The 21745-nt window shown below is 33.3% G+C and overlaps 3 protein-coding genes across 8 annotated transcripts in view; 1 reads left to right on the top strand and 2 right to left on the bottom strand.

Annotated features, from left to right (window-relative positions):
• Positions 1-212: 212 nt before the first annotated feature.
• On the bottom strand, positions 213-15426 carry Cap-D2 (CAP-D2 condensin subunit). Of its 3 annotated transcripts, XM_081979517.1 has the most exons (20): positions 15264-15426; positions 14964-15180; positions 13296-13438; positions 13108-13242; positions 12449-13053; positions 12297-12398; positions 12085-12239; positions 11851-12031; positions 9852-10023; positions 9522-9799; positions 9296-9470; positions 9142-9241; positions 8981-9087; positions 4714-4875; positions 4428-4657; positions 3765-4055; positions 1342-1538; positions 1110-1280; positions 518-1055; positions 213-463 (listed from the first exon to the last, which is right to left on the bottom strand). In XM_081979517.1, the coding sequence occupies exons 3-20, from the start codon at positions 13408-13410 to the stop codon at positions 296-298; spliced, it is 3882 nt and encodes a 1293-aa protein (XP_081835643.1). In that variant the 5' UTR covers positions 13411-13438; positions 14964-15180; positions 15264-15426; the 3' UTR covers positions 213-295. The 3 variants fall into 3 exon arrangements, with proteins under 3 accessions (XP_081835643.1, XP_081835642.1, XP_081835644.1); XM_081979516.1 differs by lacking the exon at positions 14964-15180; XM_081979518.1 differs by lacking the exon at positions 14964-15180 and having other exon boundaries at positions 13296-13430.
• Positions 15427-15673: 247 nt separating this feature from the next.
• On the top strand, positions 15674-16826 carry LOC145728947 (uncharacterized). 2 transcript variants are annotated; one of them, XM_081979523.1, is made up of 4 exons: positions 15674-16055; positions 16107-16390; positions 16440-16587; positions 16651-16826. In XM_081979523.1, the coding sequence occupies exons 1-4, from the start codon at positions 15812-15814 to the stop codon at positions 16695-16697; spliced, it is 723 nt and encodes a 240-aa protein (XP_081835649.1). In that variant the 5' UTR covers positions 15674-15811; the 3' UTR covers positions 16698-16826. The 2 variants fall into 2 exon arrangements, with proteins under 2 accessions (XP_081835649.1, XP_081835648.1); XM_081979522.1 differs by having other exon boundaries at positions 15675-16055; positions 16646-16826.
• An 817-nt stretch (positions 16827-17643) lies between these two features.
• The window catches only part of Fs (Follistatin), a 66384-nt gene continuing 62282 nt past the window's right edge, over positions 17644-21745 (bottom strand). For all 3 annotated transcript variants that reach the window (XM_081979519.1, XM_081979520.1, XM_081979521.1), the window contains exons 4-7: positions 20225-20449; positions 19946-20173; positions 18078-18310; positions 17644-18024 (exon numbers count right to left, since the gene is read on the bottom strand). In XM_081979519.1, the coding sequence (XP_081835645.1) occupies positions 17998-18024; positions 18078-18310; positions 19946-20173; positions 20225-20449 (713 nt within the window). In that variant the 3' untranslated portion in view covers positions 17644-17997. The remainder of the gene's footprint in view (positions 18025-18077; positions 18311-19945; positions 20174-20224; positions 20450-21745) is intronic.

Raw genomic sequence — 21745 nt, 5'->3', positions numbered from 1 at the left:
ACCATATTGCAGTTTAAGATGAACATTTTGAGTTTTTTACGGCCGCGGAAATGTGAAAACGGAATTTTCAAAAATTACAAAAATATTTAAAAAATCGCCCTCTATTGGTTGGAGCAAAAACAAAATTTAATAATCTTCTTAGCTCTCCTATAGCTCAAAAAATGATCTTTAAAATGCTGTAAAAATGTTTTCAAGATTCAATTAAAACAAACTTTGGACTACTCGCGTCAATTTATTGTAAAAAATTAACACAATATAATAAAACAAACTGTAAAAACCTTAACTACAGACAATATTAATCGGAATCTTCGTCACTGCTTATCGGCCGTTTAGGTTTAGGTTTCTTTGCCGAACTTTTTTTCTTCCTAATTGATTTAGGTCGAGGCGGTGGAGGCATCGATTGACCATCTTCTCTTACATCAAAGACTGAATTGATTAGCTTTTCAATTTCGGCGACAATTGGCTGAAAAAAAGGAAAAATTACAAGATAAATTTGGCAACATTCCAGTACACTTACTTTCAAGTTAGGCTTCCCAACTATCTGTTTGTTGTACTTTTCTGTAATTGTTTTTAAACTGGCGTAAATTTCAGGATCGTGAACCAAATTTTTGTATTTCTCAAAGTTTTCCTGAAGCTTCTTCAAAGCTTTCTCATTGTATTGGATTAAAGATAAGCAGTAGGCTATATTTCTTTGGTGACGCAGATTGTCAGTTCCGTCAAATTTGGAACAAAACCGGTCCACCAAGTTCTCCATTTGTTTCGCTTTGTCCATTAAATTGAACAAAAACTTCATGATATCTTTGCTGTGTTCATCAGAAATGTTTGATTCCATTAAATGGGAGAATATATCAGGCAACAGACTGTACAAATTGTCCTCTTTCTGGGCTAGTGTGATGAAGAAAGTGCGACACATGCTGCGCAATCCCTCGTCATCGTCTATTAAGCTATTAACCATTAAATGGATATGGGAATGTGCCCGGATCATGTCACGCAAAATCAAGCTGGATAATGTAAAGAAAGTGGCTTTGCGTATTTTTAAATCTGGATCACTTAATCTAGAAAAACAATCCGAATCAAATGATTCACTTAAACGCAATAACACTGCAAACCTGGCATATATTCGTGGAGTCCATGGTTCAATAACATTAGGGAATCGCGATAATAAATCTGATAAGTGCACTAAAATCGACTCTTTCATTTCAGGATACTCAGTTTTTTCAAATATGGTAAACAATAACTGTATGTGTTTCGAACAAAACTGACTGGATACCAACATATACCTGCAAAACCTCCCTAATTAAAAAAAGAAAAGAAATTCTCAAGCATGTTTGGCTAAATTACCGAATTAAAGCCGTTACTGCAGCTCCTTGATGTATTACGTCATTATATACGTTAGGTTTTTCGCATACGTTTATCACGATTTCGGCTAAACGGCCCAAAATACTCTGACCAGTCACGGTCTGCTTGTCTAGAATCTCCAAAATCCACTCGGCGTCTTCGTCTCCGGCTTGCGCGCCCTCTAATGTTGATTCATCACCCTAAAACCCGCATTTGAAGTGGGTTTAGCATCAATATCAAAACGGTCTGCATGATAATAGTTTAATTTTTAAGTCAATTTCTAAAACCACGTATCACAGTCAATTTTCAAGTTTCTTAGTCAGTTTTCAAGTCAATTTTTCATATTTTTAAGTAAATTATTACATTTCCAAGTCAATTTTTAAGTTCTCTTTTCAATTTCAAGTTTTTAAGTAAATTTTTAATTGTTTAAGTCAAATTTTAAGACTCCTAATCAGTTTTCTTGTTTACAAGTGAATTTTTAGGTATTCTATCCAATTTTTAAGTTTCTAAGTCAATATTTTGATATTATAAATCAAGGTTCAAGTTTTAAAGTCAATTTTTAAGTTTTCTAATCAATTTTTGAGTTTTTAAGTCTATTTTCACGTTTTGAAGTGAATTTTTAAATGTCCTGTGCCAGTTTTCACCTTTATGAATGGATGTCCAAGTATTCTAATCCAATATTGACATTTCCAAGTCAATTTTTACATTTTTAAGTCAACTTTCAAGTTTCTTAGTCAGTTTTCAAGTCAATTTTCATCCAAGTGAGTTTTTTCAAGTTTTCCAGTCAATTTTCACATTCTAAGGTCAATTTTTAAGTTTCCTAGTCTAGTTTTCACGTTTTCAAGTCAGTTTCTTAACTTTTAGGTTTCTTAGTTTATTTTCTTACTAAAAACCAAAAAATTACTGTCAGAAATTTGAAAATTGGTTTGTTAAATGAATTTTCAAAGTTAAATTTTAAGTTTTTGGGTCGTTTTTAACTTTTTCAAGTTTGTAGGTCAATTTTAATGTTTGCATCTCAAACTTGCAGTTTTGAAGTCAATTTTCAATTTTCTAATCAGTTTTCTCGTTTACAAGTGAATTTTCAGGTATTCTATCCAATTTTTAAGTCAATTTTGATATTATAAATCAAGTTTCAAGATTTAAAGTCAATTTTTACATTTTTATTGTCAATTTTTAAATTTCCTAAACAATTTTTCAGTTTTTAAGTCTATTTTCAAGTTTCGATGTCAATTTTTAAATTTCCTAGCCAGTTTTCACGTTTATGAGTGAATGTCCAAATATTCTATCCAATATTGACATTTTCAAGTAAATTTTTACATTTTAAAGTAAATTTTCAAGTTTCTTAGTCAGTTTTCATAATTTAAGTTACTTTCTACATTTCCAAGTAAATTTTTTGAAGTCAATTTTTAAGTTTCTTAAATAATTTCATTAGTAAAAAACCAAAAAATGAGTGTCAGAAAGATGAAAATTGGTCTGGAAGTTAATTTTAAAATTTTTTACTTTAAAAATCTACTTGAAAACATAAAATCTAGAAAATTTAGTTGAAATCTACAAATTTAACTTAAAAACGTATTATTTGACTTAAAAAATTGAAAATTAACCTACAAATTTCTATTAAAATTCGTCAAAAACCTTAAAACTTAACTTAAGAAATTTAAAAACTTGACAAGTAAAATGAAAATATTAAAATTGGTTGATTGAGATGAGTTGAGACCAAAAATGTTCAGAATGATTTTCTGCAAATTAGTGGACTAGACACCCACTTTGAACGGGGTAAACGGTCACAACGGACAGAGCGTTAGTTTCAAATTTAACCGATTTTGTTTTTTGGACACCCTGTATATGTTCAAACATAATGTGGTTAGCACGAGGAGAAAGAGAAGTTTAAGACGAACATTTTAGTCTTATTACAGTGTTTGAAAACCCAAAAATAGCGAAGATACGGAATTTTCAAAGTAAAAGTAAAAAAAGTCGAATATCTCTGGTATGGTTAGAGATACGAAAATTTTGCAAGAGACCAGAAATGTTTAGAATAACTTTCTGCATTCAGTGGACAGACACATAGAACAAAGTACACTCGCAGAAAGTTGGTTTAAAATTTAGCGTTTATTTAGAATTAAACAGTTTTTCTTTTTGTTCTTTGAACACCCTGTATATGCTGAAAAATGTTGCAGTTAGCATAAAGTGAAAGAGCAGTTCAAGACAAACATTTTGAGCTTTTAAATTTCAATTCTAAAAAAATGTAAAAAATAGAATATCTCGGAAACGGTTAAGGTTACGGAAATTTTGAATGACCAGAAATGTTTAGAATAACTTTCTCCACCCAAAAACCTAGGTTTACTCTCACTTAGAACCGGGTAAACGGCCAATAATCGTTATTCCCCCAGCTCGTCGAGTCATATCCAAAAAATTTAAAATATACTTACGTTTGCTGTGGACAAGTGAAGCGTTGATGCATTGCCCGACATTTCGTTCCTTCTAACGGACTTATTAGTCTTCTTTTTACTGTTTTTACTTCTCGAATTGTCGTAATTTTCTCTACGTTTTAATTCTTTGTACACAGTTTCGTCCAAAAAGTCCAAATGATTGATGGCACAAATACCCAACAGTTGGCAGAGCCGAACGTGGATAAACCGATCAACCTCCTTCATATCTCCTATTTGAGCGAGCACATTTTGCAAAAATTGCTCACAAATTTCTTGTGGCTTACCACAAACCTACAAGTCGCATAAATTTAGTAATTTTGCTTGATGTGATAATATTAACTATAATCCTCGGCATTAATTCGGCCGTTGCACCTCACTAGTTGCCAGATGTTTTTCTTTGTCATCCAAACACGAATTTTTCATACATTTTGTATTTTTATGTATGTAGACGACTAATACAATAATTAGCTATTAACTAGTATACACTTGAATATTATGGGATATATTGCAATGTTTTAAAAGCACTTTTCAATGACAACCAAAAACAGCAAACTGGGCTAACTAACATACAACTCGTTAAAAATCAAGTAGGTAACGTTGAAGTATGAAAACGTCAAACTCACTGATGACGTACAACGGCCGAATTAGTGTAGACAACTATACCTTATACAGAAAATTAATAGAATTAGCCAAAGCAGGGTAATAAAAGTCATCAAGAATAAAAAATTTCTCCAACAAAATGCTAAACAAATCCTTCCACATTGAGTCGTTGTGATTTATTTTGAATGGAGACTGGTTCGAATTTACATCAATTCGGTCTCTTCCAAGCAGAGAAAGTAGTTTACAAACGGTGCTCAAGAATGACAAATCATTTTTGGCACGTTCGGTAAATCCTGCAATGTGGCAAAATGAATTTAAACGCCTGGAAAAGTCGAAATAGAGTAATTACCCACTGAAGTTACTAATTTCACATTGCGTGTAATTATACTTCGACGGCCGATTGCCGCCATACGTAACAGTTCAGCAGCGGCTTTGCTTGTACTGTCTGATACCGGTTGTTTTTTTGTATAATATTGCCATAACATGTCAATTATTGCGTTATCCAAAATTCCTGTAAAGTGAAAATATGTGTAATCGTTTCATCAAAAAATCGCCAATTATAAGAAAATCAGAAAAACTGCAGGTTAATTGACAAAAATTGAATATAATAATTAATAATTTAAATGATTGTCAAGTTTACTACAAAATATCGAATAATACCATATATTGCAGCAATCAAACGTTTAAATTGATCAAAAGTAGACCATAGACGGTTCTAGAAATTGCTTTTAAACTGCTATAGGAGCTTCTGAAAGCTTCTAAGCTATTTCACGAGCATTTAAAAGCTTCTGAACACTGTTTTGGAAGCTTTTGGAAAATCTATAGTGTAGAAAAGTGAAAAAAGAAATAGCATTTGGAAAGTTTTTAGACAATTTAAAGAGCAAGTTGAAGGTTCTGGACTGCTTTAGAGGCCTTTGAGGATTCTAGAATTTGTTGGAAGCTTTTAAACTGCTGTAGAAGCATACGGAAGCTTTTAGACTCTTCCAAAAACTTTTGAAAGCTTTTAGACTGTTCCAGAAGTTTTTGGAGGCTTCTATCCGTTTTTTTTGGAATTTTCTGGAGTTTCTATAATGTTTTGGAAGGTTTTTAAATCTTTTTAGACTACTTCAGGAGCATTTAAGAGTCTAAAGAGGAAATTTAAGGTTCTGGACTGCTTTAGATAAGGAATTTGGAGACTCTTAGACAATTTCAGAATCTGTTGTAACCTTTTCAACTGCTCTAGAAGCATATGAAAGCCTTTAGACTGTTTTGAAATCTTTTGAAAGCTTTAGGAAGCTTCTAAGCTGTGTCAGGAGTCTTTGAAATCTGTTTAGACTACTACAGGAGCATTTGGAAGGTTTTTGGACGGAGAAAGAGCATATTGAAGAATCTGGACTACTTTAGACGCACATGGGAACTGTTAGACGGTTTTACAGATTTTTGGAAGCTTCTAAACTACTCTAGGAGCATACGGAAGCTTTTAGATTGTTTTCGAATCGTTTGACAGCTTCTAGCTGTTTTGGAATTTGTTTAGACTACTTCAGAAGCAGTTGGAAGGTTTTTGGAGAGTATTAAGAACATATTGAAGGTTCTGGACTGCTTTTGAAGCATTTGGGAATTCTTTACAGGGTTCTAGACATTTTTGGAAGCTCCTAAACTACTCTAAAAGTATACGGAAGTTTTTAGGCTGTTCCAAAAGCCTTTGGAGGCTTCTAGGCACTATTTTGGAAGTTTTTATAGTATGTTGGAAGCTTTTTTGGATAGTTTAAAGGGGATATTAAGGTTCTGGAGTGCTTTATAGGCATTTGGGAACTGTTAGACGGTTCTACAAATTTTTGGAACCTTCTAAACTACTCTAGGAGCATACGGAAGCTTTTAGATTGTTATGACATCTTTTGAAAGCTTCTGGACTAGTTAAAGAGCATTTGGGAGCATTTAGAAAATTCTAAAAGCTTATAGAAGCTTCTAAGCTGTTTTGGAATTTGTTTAGACAACTTCAGGAACAGTTGGAAGGTTTTTGTAGAGTATTAAGAACATATTGAAGGTTCTGGACTGCTTTTTAAGCATTTGGGAATTCTTTACAGGGTTCTGGACATTTTTGGAAGCTCCTAAACTACTCTAAAAGCATACGAAAGCTTTTAGGCTGTTCCAAAAGCCTTTGGAGGCTTCTAGGCACTATTTTGGAAGTTTTTATAGTATGTTGGAAGCTTTTTTGGATAGTTTAAAGGGGATATTAAGGTTCTGGAGTGCTTTATAGGCATTTGGGAACTGTTAGACGGTTCTACAAATTTTTGGATTCTTCTAAACTACTCTAGGAGCATACGGAAGCTTTTAGATTGTTATGAAATCTTTTGAAAGCTTCTGGACTAGTTAAAGAGCATTTGGGAGCATTTAGAAAATTCTAAAAGCTTATGGAAGCTTCTAAGCTGTTTTGGAATTTGTTTAGACTACTTCAGGAGCAGTTGGAAGGTTTTTGGAGAGTATTAAGGACATATTGAAGGTTCTGGACTGCTTTTTAAGCATTTGGGAATTCTTTACAGGGTTCTGGACATTTTTGGAAGCTCCTAAACTACTCTAAAAGCATACGAAAGCTTTTAGGCTGTTCCAAAAGCCTTTGGAGGCTTCTAGGCACTATTTTGGAAGTTTTTATAGTATGTTGGAAGCTTTTTTGGATAGTTTAAAGGGGATATTAAGGTTCTGGAGTGCTTTATAGGCATTTGGGAACTGTTAGACGGTTCTACAAATTTTTGGATTCTTCTAAACTACTCTAGGAGCATACGGAAGCTTTTAGATTGTTATGAAATCTTTTGAAAGCTTCTGGACTAGTTAAAGAGCATTTGGGAGCATTTAGAAAATTCTAAAAGCTTATGGAAGCTTCTAAGCTGTTTTGGAATTTGTTTAGACTACTTCAGGAGCAGTTGGAAGGTTTTTGGAGAGTATTAAGGACATATTGAAGGTTCTGGACTGCTTTTTAAGCATTTGGGAATTCTTTACAGGGTTCTGGACATTTTTGGAAGCTCCTAAACTACTCTAAAAGCATACGAAAGCTTTTAGGCTGTTCCAAAAGCCTTTGGAGGCTTCTAGGCACTATTTTGGAAGTTTTTATAGTATGTTGGAAGCTTTTTTGGATAGTTTAAAGGGGATATTAAGGTTCTGGAGTGCTTTATAGGCATTTGGGAACTGTTAGACGGTTCTACAAATTTTTGGAACCTTCTAAACTACTCTAGGAGCATACGGAAGCTTTTAGATTGTTATGACATCTTTTGAAAGCTTCTGGACTAGTTAAAGAGCATTTGGGAGCATTTAGAAAATTCTAAAAGCTTATAGAAGCTTCTAAGCTGTTTTGGAATTTGTTTAGACAACTTCAGGAACAGTTGGAAGGTTCTTGTAGAGTATTAAGAACATATTGAAGGTTCTGGACTGCTTTTTAAGCATTTGGGAATTCTTTACAGGGTTCTGGACATTTTTGGAAGCTCCTAAACTACTCTAAAAGCATACGAAAGCTTTTAGGCTGTTCCAAAAGCCTTTGGAGGCTTCTAGGCACTATTTTGGAAGTTTTTATAGTATGTTGGAAGCTTTTTTGGATAGTTTAAAGGGGATATTAAGGTTCTGGAGTGCTTTATAGGCATTTGGGAACTGTTAGACGGTTCTACAAATTTTTGGAATCTTCTAAACTACTCTAGGAGCATACGGAAGCTTTTAGATTGTTATGAAATCTTTTGAAAGCTTCTGGACTAGTTAAAGAGCATTTGGGAGCATTTAGAAAATTCTAAAAGCTTATGGAAGCTTCTAAGCTGTTTTGGAATTTGTTTAGACTACTTCAGGAGCAGTTGGAAGGTTTTTGGAGAGTATTAAGGACATATTGAAGGTTCTGGACTGCTTTTTAAGCATTTGGGAATTCTTTACAGGGTTCTAGACATTTTTGGAAGCTCCTAAACTACTCTAAAAGCATACGAAACCTTTTAGACTGTTCCAAAAGCCTTTGGAGGCTTCTAGACACTGTTTTGGAAGTTTCTATAGTGTTTTTGGCTTTTTTGGATAGTTTAAAGGGGATATTAAGGGATATTAAAGGTTCTGGAGTGCTTTATAGGCATTTGGGAACTGTTAGACGGTTCTACAAATTTTTGGAACCTTCTAAACTACTCTAGAAGCATACGGAAGATTTCAAACTGTTTTGAAAGCTTCTCTAGACTAGTTGAAGAGCATTTGAAACCTTTGAGACTGTCCCAAAAGCCGTTGGAAGGTTTTAGACACTGTTTTGAAGCTTTTGGAGTTTCTGTAAGATTACATTCTGTTTAGACTACTTTAGAAGCATACAGAAGCTTTTGAGTGCTTTTAGACTAGTTGAAGAGCATTTAGACTGTCTTTTGGAAGGTTTTTAAATCTTTTTAGACTTCTTCAGGAGCATTTAGAATTTTTCAACTCAGCTTCCAGTTTGCTGCTTTTTTTGATCAATCACAAACTACAAAGAACGTTGTGATTTAGCCAAATATAGATAAAACTAGAGAATAAATGGAAACAGGAAGGTATAAGGCATGTCTGTTATCTTGAGGATTATGGGTACCCGGAATTAAACGACACTTTTCAATCAAAACAATCAAAGTAAAAGTCCAATAAGTACTTAAATTAAGACTTACCCTTGCGCACCCATTCTGATATGATCAGTTCCAAATTTTCCCAATTTGAATAAGAAACACCTTCTATACACTTAATTAGCCTATCAACAATAGTAACACAGTGATCGCTAAAACCAAACAAATTTACAAAAAAAAACAAAAACAGTAATGCCAAGACTTACTACATGTTGGAAGTGGATGTCACCAAATAAATGGTTTTAAACGCATCAGTCACCATATCCTTCCTGTCCTGTTCGTTTCGCTGCATTACACCCAACATTTCTACAAAAAAAAAGCATAGAAAAAAATCATTTTGTTGAAACAATGTCTATTTACTGGAAATTCCATAACTAGCGTTGTCGATATTGAACTGATACGCTACGGTAAAGAATGCAACAGCTTCTTGCATATCTGTTATTGAGGTTGTTTCTAAAAGTTCCGCCATCAGTTTTATAGCTTTATCTATGTGGGTTAAGAAGGCCACTGCCTCCGTAAAAAATTCCTCTTTTTCCTAGAAAACATCTTTGTGATTCCTTGTTGTTTTCAATATAACAACTAGAACCTTTAATGTCTCAAGTTTTTTCAAATCTTCTTCGGACAAGTAGCCTGTAACCATCTCCATCATCCCCATGCCTGTAGTGTAAATTTCCTTTAACCGCACAAGAAACTCCTCCATAATATCCTCAATATTCTCTTTATCCTCCACATCAAAGTCTTCAAACGTTTTCCAAATCTGAATTGCTTCTTTAAACTTTCCACTTTTCAGATACATTCTAATTAAGGTTTCCGCTTGTGTTCGATTGATGGGAGCATTATTAGTTTCGTCTTCATTTTCGTCATCTGCGCAGACCACCGTAAATAATCAAGTACAATTTTAAAGAAGCAACATTACCGGATGACTGCAGTTGCTCTAAGATAAATTGTTTCATCTCGGGAACGCACTTTGTCCATTCTTTTTCAATTTCCTCTTGTTTGAATTTAAGTGCATCGTCTAATCCCGGTTTTAAAGCGGCTAGTTCAACCTGGTTGGCTTCTAGCTCCTTTTTCATAGAAGCTAGAGACATCTAAAACGTCCAAGAATTCCACTTTGACACATTTTTTTCAATACCAAATTGCTCTTTGACAAAATTGTTAAATTTAATTGTCAAACAATTATACAAAACAAAATACATTGAGTATAGTTATGTGGCAAATCAACAAAAAAATGTTTGAGAAATTAAAACTGAGAAAAAATAAAGCAAAAAATATTAGTAAATACAGTAAAAAAGTAAATGAAAACATAAAATTTTAATTAAAGGCGTAATCGTTATTTACGTTTTTAAGGATTGAAAAATATTATAAAGAGAGAAATAAGAAGTAACTTAAGACTAGTAACTTTAAAATTTTGATAGAAAAATCAACTTTCAAACAATTTTTAGGGTTTGAAACTTAATAATTGATTTAAAAACTGCAAACTGTCGTCAAATTGATAAAATCCAACTTAACAATAAAATTTTGCTAGTCAAATCAATTTTCAAACTTTATTAAACAAATTTTAGTGTTTGCAACTTCTTAATTGACTGGAAAACGGTAAATTGACATCAAAATTATGAAAAGTGATTTGAGAACTGGAAATTTACATCAAGTTCATAAAATTGACATCACAATCATGAAAATTGGCTTACAATCTGGAAATGTACATAAAATTTATGAAAATTGATTTTAAAATTGAAAATTGACATTGAGTTCATGAAAACTAACTCGACAATTAAAACTTTGCCGGTTAGGTCAATTTCAAATTTTTATTTTTTATTTTATTGCTTTAATCTTGACAATTGACTTAAAAACTAGAAATTGACATCAAATTTATGAAACCTTACTCGATAATTGAAATTTAGCCAGTGAAGTCAAGTTTCAAACTTATTAAACAAATTTAAGTGTTTGAAACTTCATAATTTACTTGAAAACTGGAAATTTACATCAAATTCCTAAAAAACCAACTTAAACATTGAAATTTTGCTAAGCAAGTCAATTTTTCTGTTGAATTTTTCATAATTTACGCTTTGAAAACTGTAAATTAACATGAAAATTATAAAAATTGATTTGAGAACTCAAAATTTACATCAAATGCAGGAAAATTGACCTAAAAATCTGATGTTAACATACAATTTATGAAAATTGACTTCAAGTTCATAAAAATTAACTTAATAATTAAAATTTTGTCGGTAGTCAATTTTCAAAATAATTTAAACAAATTTTAGCGCTTAAAACTTGAAAATTGAACTGAAAATTGGAAATTTACATCAAGTTTATGAAATTGACATCAAAATCCTGAAAATTGACTTGCAAACTGGAAATTGACATCAAACATAAAAATTTACTACTTTTATTTAATTTTAGTGCTTGAAATTTATAATTTACTTGAAAACTGCAAATTGACATCAAATTTCTGAAAACTGACCTGAACATTGAAACTTTGCTAGTCATGTCAATTTTCAAACTTCAGTGATCACATTTTAGTGTTTGAAACTTCATAATTGACTTAAGATTCATGAAATATGATTTCAGAACCGGAATTTCCATAAAATTCATAAAAATTTACTGGATAATTTTAATTTTGCCAGTCTATTTTCCATACAGTAAGAAAAGGAAAAGCTGAAAATGTAAAAGCACGTCACATGATCGTGAATAAAATCACAGCTGGTAACACTGGAAAAAGATCTTGAAACTTGATAATTGACTTGAAAACTGCAAATTAACGTCAAACTCATGAAAACTGATTTGGTAATTAAAATTTAGTCTGTCAAGTCAATTTCAAGTCAAGAAAAAATCTAAAATATGTCCACAACAATTCTATTTACCCAAACCCAAATTTATGGATGTTTCCAATTTTTCTAGTAACTTAAACTTACCTGAGATGAATAAGTATTGTGGGATAAAAACGTGGTAACGCACCGGGCAGCGTTTTTTCTGACAATTGCAGCTTTATCATGCAAATGATACTCTACGACGTTGTGCAATACTTCGTTAACCAAATGTCGCGGAATTGCGTTCTCTGCTTGCAACCTAGTCCAGTGTAGCATGACACGTGACCTAAGTTTGTTCAAATAATGTTTTGGTTACAGTTAAAAAGTCAATTTACTTACCGCACTTGAGCTGAGTTGTCCCTCATATGTTCAAGAAGAATACTCAAAAAACCTTCTCGAAATTCCATTTCCTCAGCATTCAGTGAATGTTTTGTCAAAACATTTAAAACAACTTCAGTTATAACATTAAGAACTGCGTTCCTTAAAGAAGCTGGCTGAAAACGACATTTCAACTATTTTTATGTTATTTATTTAGGAGCAACTAACTATACCTCTTGTGCCAGATATTGATTTAAATATGCCACTTCAGGCAACATAAGGTTTGGCATTGTCACAGCCAAAGCTGTTAAAAATTGTGAAGAAAATCTGGCACCCTAAAACAACTCTTTCGTTTTTCATTTTAAAACATTCTAAAGTGTCATACCTGACTATCTTGATATTGTTCATCAGTTTGCCAGTCAGTGAGTTCACGTATAAGACCTGATATTAAACTTTTGCAGTTAAACACTGTTACCAACTGTTTGATACCATCAGCAGCACATTGAACCAAGTGTTCTTCATTTTTGATCATTTGTGCCATACGAATTGTAAATACTGAGCTGTGATTGTATGAAATTACCAAAGTCCCAATCAAATTAAACACTTCCTGTTTTACTCCGCTGTCACTTTTTATACTGGGATTGTCTAGGAACTTGTAGCACACTTCAGCCACAGTATTTATAAAGCTGTCTTCCACCACTGGGGGATCCCAAAAACCGCAAATCTCCATTTGCATAATATTATTAAGGGCAAGTAAAACACCCTTTTTGTCTAATTTAAACAAGGACATTGTCGTGGCTTTCTTTCGACCTTTTAGTAGTCCCTGGTTTTTGGCATCAGTCACATTTTTTAGTTCAATCACTTGGATTGTCTGAGCATAGATGTAAGTAAGCATTTTCAATACAATCTGATATTTTCGCAACACTTCTTCAGATTGATTTGCTTTTTCTCCAAGCAGAAACTCCACAGATTTTTGCAGATGATTGATACCTGAAATTCACTCAAAGTTACTAAAGACGATATGTTACTAACAATGTAACATACCTTTATGGAGGACCGTATAAGACTGAAACATTACATCAGTTGATATTGTAGCTTCATGATGTAAAATCGAATAAAAAACATCAAAATTTTCTAATATAAATTCACAACCTTCATCTTTTAGACACTGTTTTGCTTCTACAAAACAATGTCAATGATTACCACTAAAGTATAAAGGTAATTGAACTTACTTGTAAGTTTTTCATTAATGGATTTAGGGCCAATAATGGCTTTGACATAGTAATCATTGGAGTCACTCAATAAATCCTCCATTTTAGATGGTATGGCAAAATTTAAAAAATCCATTGTAACCACCAAACTTTCAACTTAGAAGCTAAAACGGAATATTGGCATATAAGAAGGTTAAAATATTTGTTAATAGATGCAAACATAATAATTTAGTTTTTTGATTTTGTTGACCTTAAAATTTACAAGAAATATAAGTGAGCCAATTGTTTTACAGTAAAAGACAATATTTACTGATTTCTAAAACCAAAATATTTACCAAAATTCTAAAACTGTACTAAAACCAATCAAGTTGCTAAACTTGGTTGGTTTTAGGTAAACTGTAATAAGCAAATTATTCAATATCAAAGCAACAGGTGTCAAAATTGTCGGTAGACCACAATTTCAAAGAAGTAGATTAAATGTTCTCCAAAATAGATGTTGTGGAATATCTCCTAACCTAGTAGAGACACAGAAGAAGTACGAAGAATGAAAATTGCGTAGAGAATGTCAAGGAAAGTGAGCTGGACTTTAAACCAACAAATTCTTACTGAAACTACATACCGAGTGACCAAACTTTGACATCCTTCACTTTTTTGTCTCACCCTGTACACCAAAGGCGACCAAGGTGATTTTGGAGTACAACACTTATAAGAGGAGAAAGAAAACAGTATTTTTTTAATGATTTACCGTCGCTGTACCTTAAAAAACAGCCGAACTATAGATAGGCAAAGTTTTGAGGCACTTTTTCAGAAAAATGGTGTTTCTGGTCTGCAAAACAGATTTTGAGGAATATTTCCTTGCCTAGAAGAGATACGGAAAAAGCGCAAAGGATGAAATTGCGTAAAAAACGTAAATAAAACATTGGCTTATTTTGCAGTATTTTTTAAATTTTTTATTTTACTCCAGTACGGTTCCAGTGCACAGCGAAGGGCATATTTATACCAAAAAATCAAGTAAAATAAGTACAAAAAAAGCACATTAAAATTTATCATTTTTCAAAAAATTTGAAAGAATGGGAGGTGTTAAAGGGGTCCTTTTTTACTAGACTTACCTCTTTTACTAGTTTTTAAAATTCAATATCTCGGAAACATGAAGAGCTACAGAGGCCAGTTTTGAATAAAACTGATTTCGGACTTTAACCCAACAAATTCTCACTGAAACTGCATACAGGGTAAACTTTAACAACTTTCACTTTTTTGTCCTACCCTGTACACCAAAGGCCACCAAGGTGATTTTGGAGTACACCACTTGAAAGAGAAGATAAAACACCATTTTTTGAGTGGTTTACCATTGCTGTACCTCAAAAAACAGCCGAGCTATAGACAAGCAACACTTTAATGCACTTTTTCAGATAAATGGTGTTTCTGGTCTCCAAAATGGATTTTGTGGAATATCTCCTAAACTAGTGTACATATGGAAAAAGTTCAAATTGCAGAACTTAAGTAAAAATTCTTAGAGAAGGCGATTCCAGGCTTTTAACAGCAAAATAATGTGATACAGGGTGACAATTTAAATAATAATGGTAATAATTAAATTTGAACTCTAAATGTTTAGTGCAGTTTTGTTAATTTAAACTTAAACTATGCTGTCAGATCAAAATTAAAAGCTTTAAGTAAAATATAAACAATTACCCTGTACAGTTAGAAATACTTGAAATTAATTGATGGGGACTTTGAAATACCCAAAATTCAGATCTGTTGACTATTGTCATGTACAGTATTCAGTAGGTATTGGTTTTGTCATGCAGCTTGCAGACCATCATTGTCAAACTTGAGTATCCAAACTTTAAAATTACTTTATGCTTTGATATGCAGGACTAGAAGGAGATGTATCCTCTTTCTTGACCTCCTACAGAGATAAATACGTGTTTTTTAACTGTTTTACCAAAACAACAAACCACAAAAAGGGAAGAGGAAACAACTTATACTCACAATACTCAAATATGATTTTCAGCACTCTGTAAACGCTGCTATCTGCTAGGACAAAGCTTCCAAACTCACGGCACTAAATTCAGTGGGTTTGTTATACTTTTAATTTTCTTTTTCAACATTCAAACATTTCCAACATTTTAACCTAAACAACATAAACACAAACAACCATGACGCTTACGATTGGCTGTATTTAAAAATGACAAACGACAACAAGCTCTGCCAATTAACTGATTTCACTGTCATTTTCAAATCATTATCCAACATCTTCCATTTCTTTTTAATGCACCTATGACTTTAAGCAAGAGAGAAACAGAAAGTCCCGAATCGTGATACTGGATTAGTCGGTTTTGACAGGAAATACAGGGGGCACCACTAAACGGTTTGACAGTACGTCAGGCAGGACCTAACCTCATTTATTAGAATCGTAACCTCACAAATATTTCTATCTAAATGTAAACAGTTTACTTAACTTTTTTTCATAAAACATTGCCGGTAACTCTTAACTATCGTAATGACATTCACTACATTTGGTTCATAGTTGTTAAATCATGGAAAGCTCGCCGGAATCTGTAGACGAAGATAAAGCTAACCTAGAGTTCCCTAGCAATTCCCAAGACTCTTGGTCCTCTACAAATAATGTAACATCCACCAAATGGTCTCCGCAATCTCTGCACGATAAAAACAGAAAAAGTGCTTTCCAACCTTACAAGCTTTGTAGCCAATCCTCAACTGTACTAACCAACTTACAAAGAGGCAACACTCAGGCAGAAACTTTGATACCACGAACTACTGGTGAGTACATTAAGTCTTTTGGTTATAATTTAGACAAAAACCAGTTTATAGAGCTGACGTACCACATGAAAGCCAGCCAAGGTGAACTAAGCCAGCAGGATATATCAAAAGAGTCTCATGTGGATGTGGTGGATTCCCATGGTCTAACTGCTTTACATTGGAGTTCTTACTATGGCCAGTACAACACTGTTGAGCTCCTATTAAACAACAATGCTGATGTGAATAAACTAGGTCCTGATGAGGAAAGTCCATTGATATTGGCTGCTAGTGGTGGTCACCATGAAGTTGTGAAATTACTGTTAACTCATGGTGCTTTGGTTGATCATGTGGACCATGTATGTGCCCCTTAAAATCTGATATTAATTCACTAATAATGTATTTTAGTTGTGCAACACATCTTTAATGTATGCAGCTAAAGAAAACCATCCTCATACTTGTCAAGAACTGTTGTTACATGGAGCTAATTTTGGTTTGGTTAATCTGGATGATGATACAGCCTTAAGTATAGCAACAGAGAATAACAGTACATCAGGTGTGTGTTAGCTTTTTGATGTTGTTTAATGATTTGACTGTTTCAATGTGGCTTTTAGCACAGACTGTAATAGAAAACTTTATAATTTCTTTCATGGAAAATCAGCCTAAAACTGAAGACTAATTGTTGCTTTGTGGTAGGTAAGTTATTAGATTATTCAAATTTTATTTTTATGTTAGATTATTTGACCTGTGCTAAATTGTATAAAAATATTAAATAGAAAATGTGTTTTTTACTATTCTCTAGTCTTGCAATACTTTGACCCCTGAGAATTGTTGATTTTTATGTCACATCATTAAATTGTCTGTTTTTATATTTATTTTTGAGTTTTTCAGCTCTTAAAAAGCAGCTTCTCAAATTACTAGTGAAATTCAGAGAAGTTAACCTACTTTTAGGATAGTGGCGGTGTTTCAAGCAAATTTAACTTTGCAAAAACAGTTTTTCAAGAAAAAGTTAGCCCTTAACCAGTCAAAAAGTGTTTCTGGTGCACCCTGTCACTAAACCGTAATTAAGACGCGTATTTGTAACACTTTGTATATACTTTTATATGTTGATGGACAGCCAATGAAATGAGCTTTCTATTGACGTATAAAAGTCGATTGGTTAGTGGTACCCTTTGGCCGCTAGATGGCTTAAAATTTGACTAATTTTTTATGACTTTTGGTGCATTTTATTGTTCAATCGTCAATAACGAGCTTATTTTCTACACTTTGTATAAACTTTTATATGCCAATGGACAGCCAATGAAATGAGCTTTCTATTGACGTATAAAAGTCGGTTGGTTAGTGGTAGCGTTTGGCCGCTAGAGGGCGTCAAAAGTAAAATTACAAAATTTATAATTCTTTGATTTTTAACGGATTTCAATTCAGTTTTTCAAATATTGGTGGGGCAGCTAACTGGATTTGTCATTAACAGACACCATCAACTCACCGTTCAGTCCATTACAGCCCTAGTAACCAACCAAACACTCAGTTTAAAATAAAATAAATCATCCTGATACTTTTACTAATAACTAAGTAGACAGAAAATGATACTAAATTAATAAAAAACATAGTCTAATCATTACAAATGGATTTTATTTTTCCTATGCATTTGTCTAGTAATTAGTTAATGATGACATGAAGAAACTTACACAAAAATGCGTTTCGGCTACATTTTTTCGTCGATACATATTACATCAAATACGTCGATAACTGTTTCAGAATACCTGTTCTTGGTACGATATATAAATTAATATAAGTTACACATAAATTAAGTATACAACAATACATTTAATTATTAAGTAAAAATTGCCTAAGGGTTATTTAACATGGAATTATTGCTAGTTAGTCTATGCGTCGCGTCCACTAGTGTGACTTTCTTTGGTATTGATATGTTGCCTAGAATTCTTTTAAGTACATGGGCCGCTGCTCATTGCCAAGATTCTTTTCTATTAACCTATAGAAAGTAATGTTTTTATTGGTTTTTAAGAATAAGTGCAAAGCACTTACCAAACATTTGCCTGAATGTTGAGTATCAATGACATAACCTTTGGCGCAGGCGTCCTGCATCATGTGGCACCACGTTTGGTAAGTACTGTTGTTGGTGCCACAAACAGGGCCATATGCGTATTTGCTGTTGCATCCTGCCGAACAAGTAACACATCGCGGTCTTCCACCTGCCTCCAGATCCACTAGGCACTGTTGGCGATTTTGGCAGTGAATGTCGTGACAAGTAGCATTAGCTAGATCATAGAATAATCATTAAAATATGTTAAGACAATCAATATTTACAGGTTTAAAGTTGTTTAGTAGTGAGGAGAAATGTAAAAATGACGTCACGCTAGAAAGACTCTTACGTCACGAGGCACGTTCCATCGCCCCCTACTTATTATCAAAGGATTGATAGTGATATTAATTCACTATCTATTTTGATATTCCACTGAAACCACTTCAAGTCCAGAAATCTCAACGCTTGTAACACTGCTCCAGTAACAGTTACAGCGAAAAATTTGGTGAGGTTATTTAAAGAGCAATTTAAGGGCTTTCAAATGGTTTTTTAATGCAGAGTTACAAGCTGTCAAAGTAACACACTGCATTGCACTAAAGTAACTTCAAATGACTAATGTTAATGGGCTTCTACTTTTCTTAAAGTAAGTTCAAACGCTCGTAACTTCTTTCCAGTGACAGTTACAGCAAAAAGTTTGATTAGGTTATTTAAAGAGAATTTTAAGTGCTTTTGTAAAGTTTTTGTTACTTAAAAACAACAGAGTTACGAGCTGTCAAAGTGACAAACTGCACAAACTGTTCATTAACCTAATTTTTCCTGAATACTCCTTATATGTAATGGTGTCTAGTAGGCCTAAATTGCAAATTATAATGACGTTTCTGGTGTATAAACGGAGCCTGCTACAGGCGTACTATACACATATAAACCCACTTAACTGTCTTTATCAATTCAAAACTAGACAAAGATTTCTGTATTTAAAAGTTTTGTACCTTTTTGAAACAAAAATTGTTTAAAATGGTCAGAAGCCTCTAAATACTATTGAAAACCTCTTAAAAACTGTCAGAGACCTCTTCAAAGAGTCCTGTTACTTTAATTAGTGATTCCTGGTGTGGACTTAGTGGAACTTGTGCACTCTGACACTATTTTAGTATTAACACACCATTTTCCCTTATTCAATAATAATTGAGAAACAAGCAAAGGTAGACACGCTAAAACAGACATTACAAGCGCTAAACGTGACTTAACTGAAACGTGCCTCGTGACGTCATTATCGTTATTTTGGCGTTTAAACTTGAAGAAATAAGAAAGAAGTGTACAATTTATTACTCATTCATTTGAATTACAGTAAATGACAAAATATTCTAGGTACATGTTTTATAAAATTATAAAATAGGTTCAAAGAGCATTAACTATTTGTGCATTTAGACAAATAGTTTGGCAGATAACAATATTTGAATATAAAAGGATTAAAATTCTTCATAGAGAAAGCGCTTTAAACTTTTTTCAATTAGTTTTCAGACAATGGGTAGAACTACACCGGAGCAGAACAAAATCCATTAGTTTTAGCGCTCGCAATCCTTTAATACTATCAACAAAGTAATGGAAAATATGACTTTAAAATATGTATATCCCCTGCCCGCAAAATGGAAACTTGTCTAGTCTAGACATAGTGGAGTTTAATTTTATGCACATCTATCAGACTATACAGGATTAGAAGTGGGCTCTCAGCTCGGCGCCTCGTTTTGAAAAGAGGATTTCAAATATTAACATGCAAAAAGGTTTTTTAATTAAACTTTAGTTTAGTGGATGCGAATACAACATGAGAATATTTGAATTTGTTTTGGGAAGCGTCAAATCTTCGCTTACCTACCTTTGCAGGATCCTTTATAAGCAATCGGGATAGCTTTTCCTGCATAACAGGCCACGTCTCTAAGATGGCAGGCGCTTTTATAAGTAATCCCATCCGATCCGCAAACTTGACGATGCTTGGAAACTACCGGAGGACATCGTTTCTTTGAACACTTGATGCAATGTGGTGTGAGGTTTTGGTCCAAAAGGCATGTTTTACCTTCCGGGCATTTTACTTTATCACAGGAGCCTGGAATTTATTTCATTCTAGTCCAGCTAAATTTAAAAAAAATCCACTTACTTTGGCATGCGCCGTAATAGGCAACAGAAAGGTTTTTCAGTTTTTGATTGCAGGCTTTTTTCCTTAGCTTGCACCAGTTTTTGTAGGTTTGGCCGTCGGTGCCGCAAACTGATTGTTTCGGTCTCTTTTTGCCTTCTTTGCAAACGGAAGAGCACACGCACTTTGGGACACCTTTACGCAGGACGCAGGTTCGTCCTGCCTCGCATTTTACTTTTGCGCAAGACTCTGTCAAGAAAATTGTTGGTTAATAATATTATATTTACTTTACACAAAAAAATTGTTTCATTTTACAGACATATTTGTCTACTATAATAAGTGACATTACTATATTGTCCGAAGATAAATGTATTTCTCTCAAACTTACTCCACCTGTAGTCTTGAAAAATTAAAAATGAAGGAAAACTTGTAGTTGATGACTTATTTATATACAGGATGGTCCAAATTGATTGGACGCTTACCGGGGTAACACATGCTTACTTTCTACAAACTGGAGACTAGAAACTATCCATCGTTTCCTATTCGACAACTTTAATAACTGATAAGATTTTTTGGTTCTGCTACTTGATCTTGACAATTTTTGTTCTGAGATATTTCTCTCTAAATTTTGTCGTTTTCGAGATATTTACCATTCAAATTTTGATTTGTATATTAAGAGTTTATTTATTGAATTTGGACCACCCCATTTCAAGCTTTATTTTTAGTTTTAGAAGACAATTTATATTTCTAGATACCTACATTTTAATTATACAGAGTGTGTCATAATTTCGTGACTATCCAAACTTACGTGACGTTCTAGGGCCATTTTGAAAGTGACAGAGCTAAATCGCACTGACAACCTTCTAAAAAGTATCAGAAGCTCCTACAAGTGTCATAAACCTTCCCAGACCTGTTTTAAATTGTCAGAAACCTCTAGGACTGTTTTGAATGTGCCAAAGACCTCTAAATGCTACTGAGTATTTCTCAAAAATTCAAGAGCCCTCTACAAACTTTCTCAGAACTGTTAAATTGCCAGAGGCCTCTAGCACCAATTTGAAGGTTTCATAGACTTCGAAATACTATTGACAACCTTCTAAAAAGTGCCAGAACCTTTCTAGGACTGTTATATAAATGTGCCAAATACCTCTAAATGTTACTGTAAACTTTTTGAAAAATTCCTAGAGGACTGTCTTAAACTTTTCCAAAACTATTTTAAAATTGCCAAAGGCCTCTAGGACCATTTTGAAAGTTCCATAGACCTCTAAATACTATTGAGAACCTTCTAAAAAGTGCCATTTGCTTTTAGGACTGTTGTGAATGTGCCAAAGACCTCTAAATGTTACTGAGAACTTTCTGAAAAGTTCCAGAGCCCTCTACAACTGTCTTAAACTTTCCCAGAACTGTTCTGACATTGCCAGATGCCTCTAGGACCATTTTAAAAGTTCTATAAACCTGTAAATACTATTGAAAACCTTCTAAAAAGTGCCAAAGACCTTTACAAGTGTCTTAAACCTTCCCAGACTTGTTTTAAATTGTCATAGAGGC

This window comes from Ips typographus, linkage group LG5, assembly GCF_016097725.1.
Source record: "Ips typographus isolate SLU linkage group LG5, UJ_Ityp_2.0, whole genome shotgun sequence".
Classification (NCBI taxonomy): Eukaryota; Metazoa; Arthropoda; class Insecta; order Coleoptera; family Curculionidae; genus Ips; species Ips typographus.
Note: the sequence above shows the minus strand (reverse complement) of the source record. Positions and strands in the feature narration are given on the sequence as shown.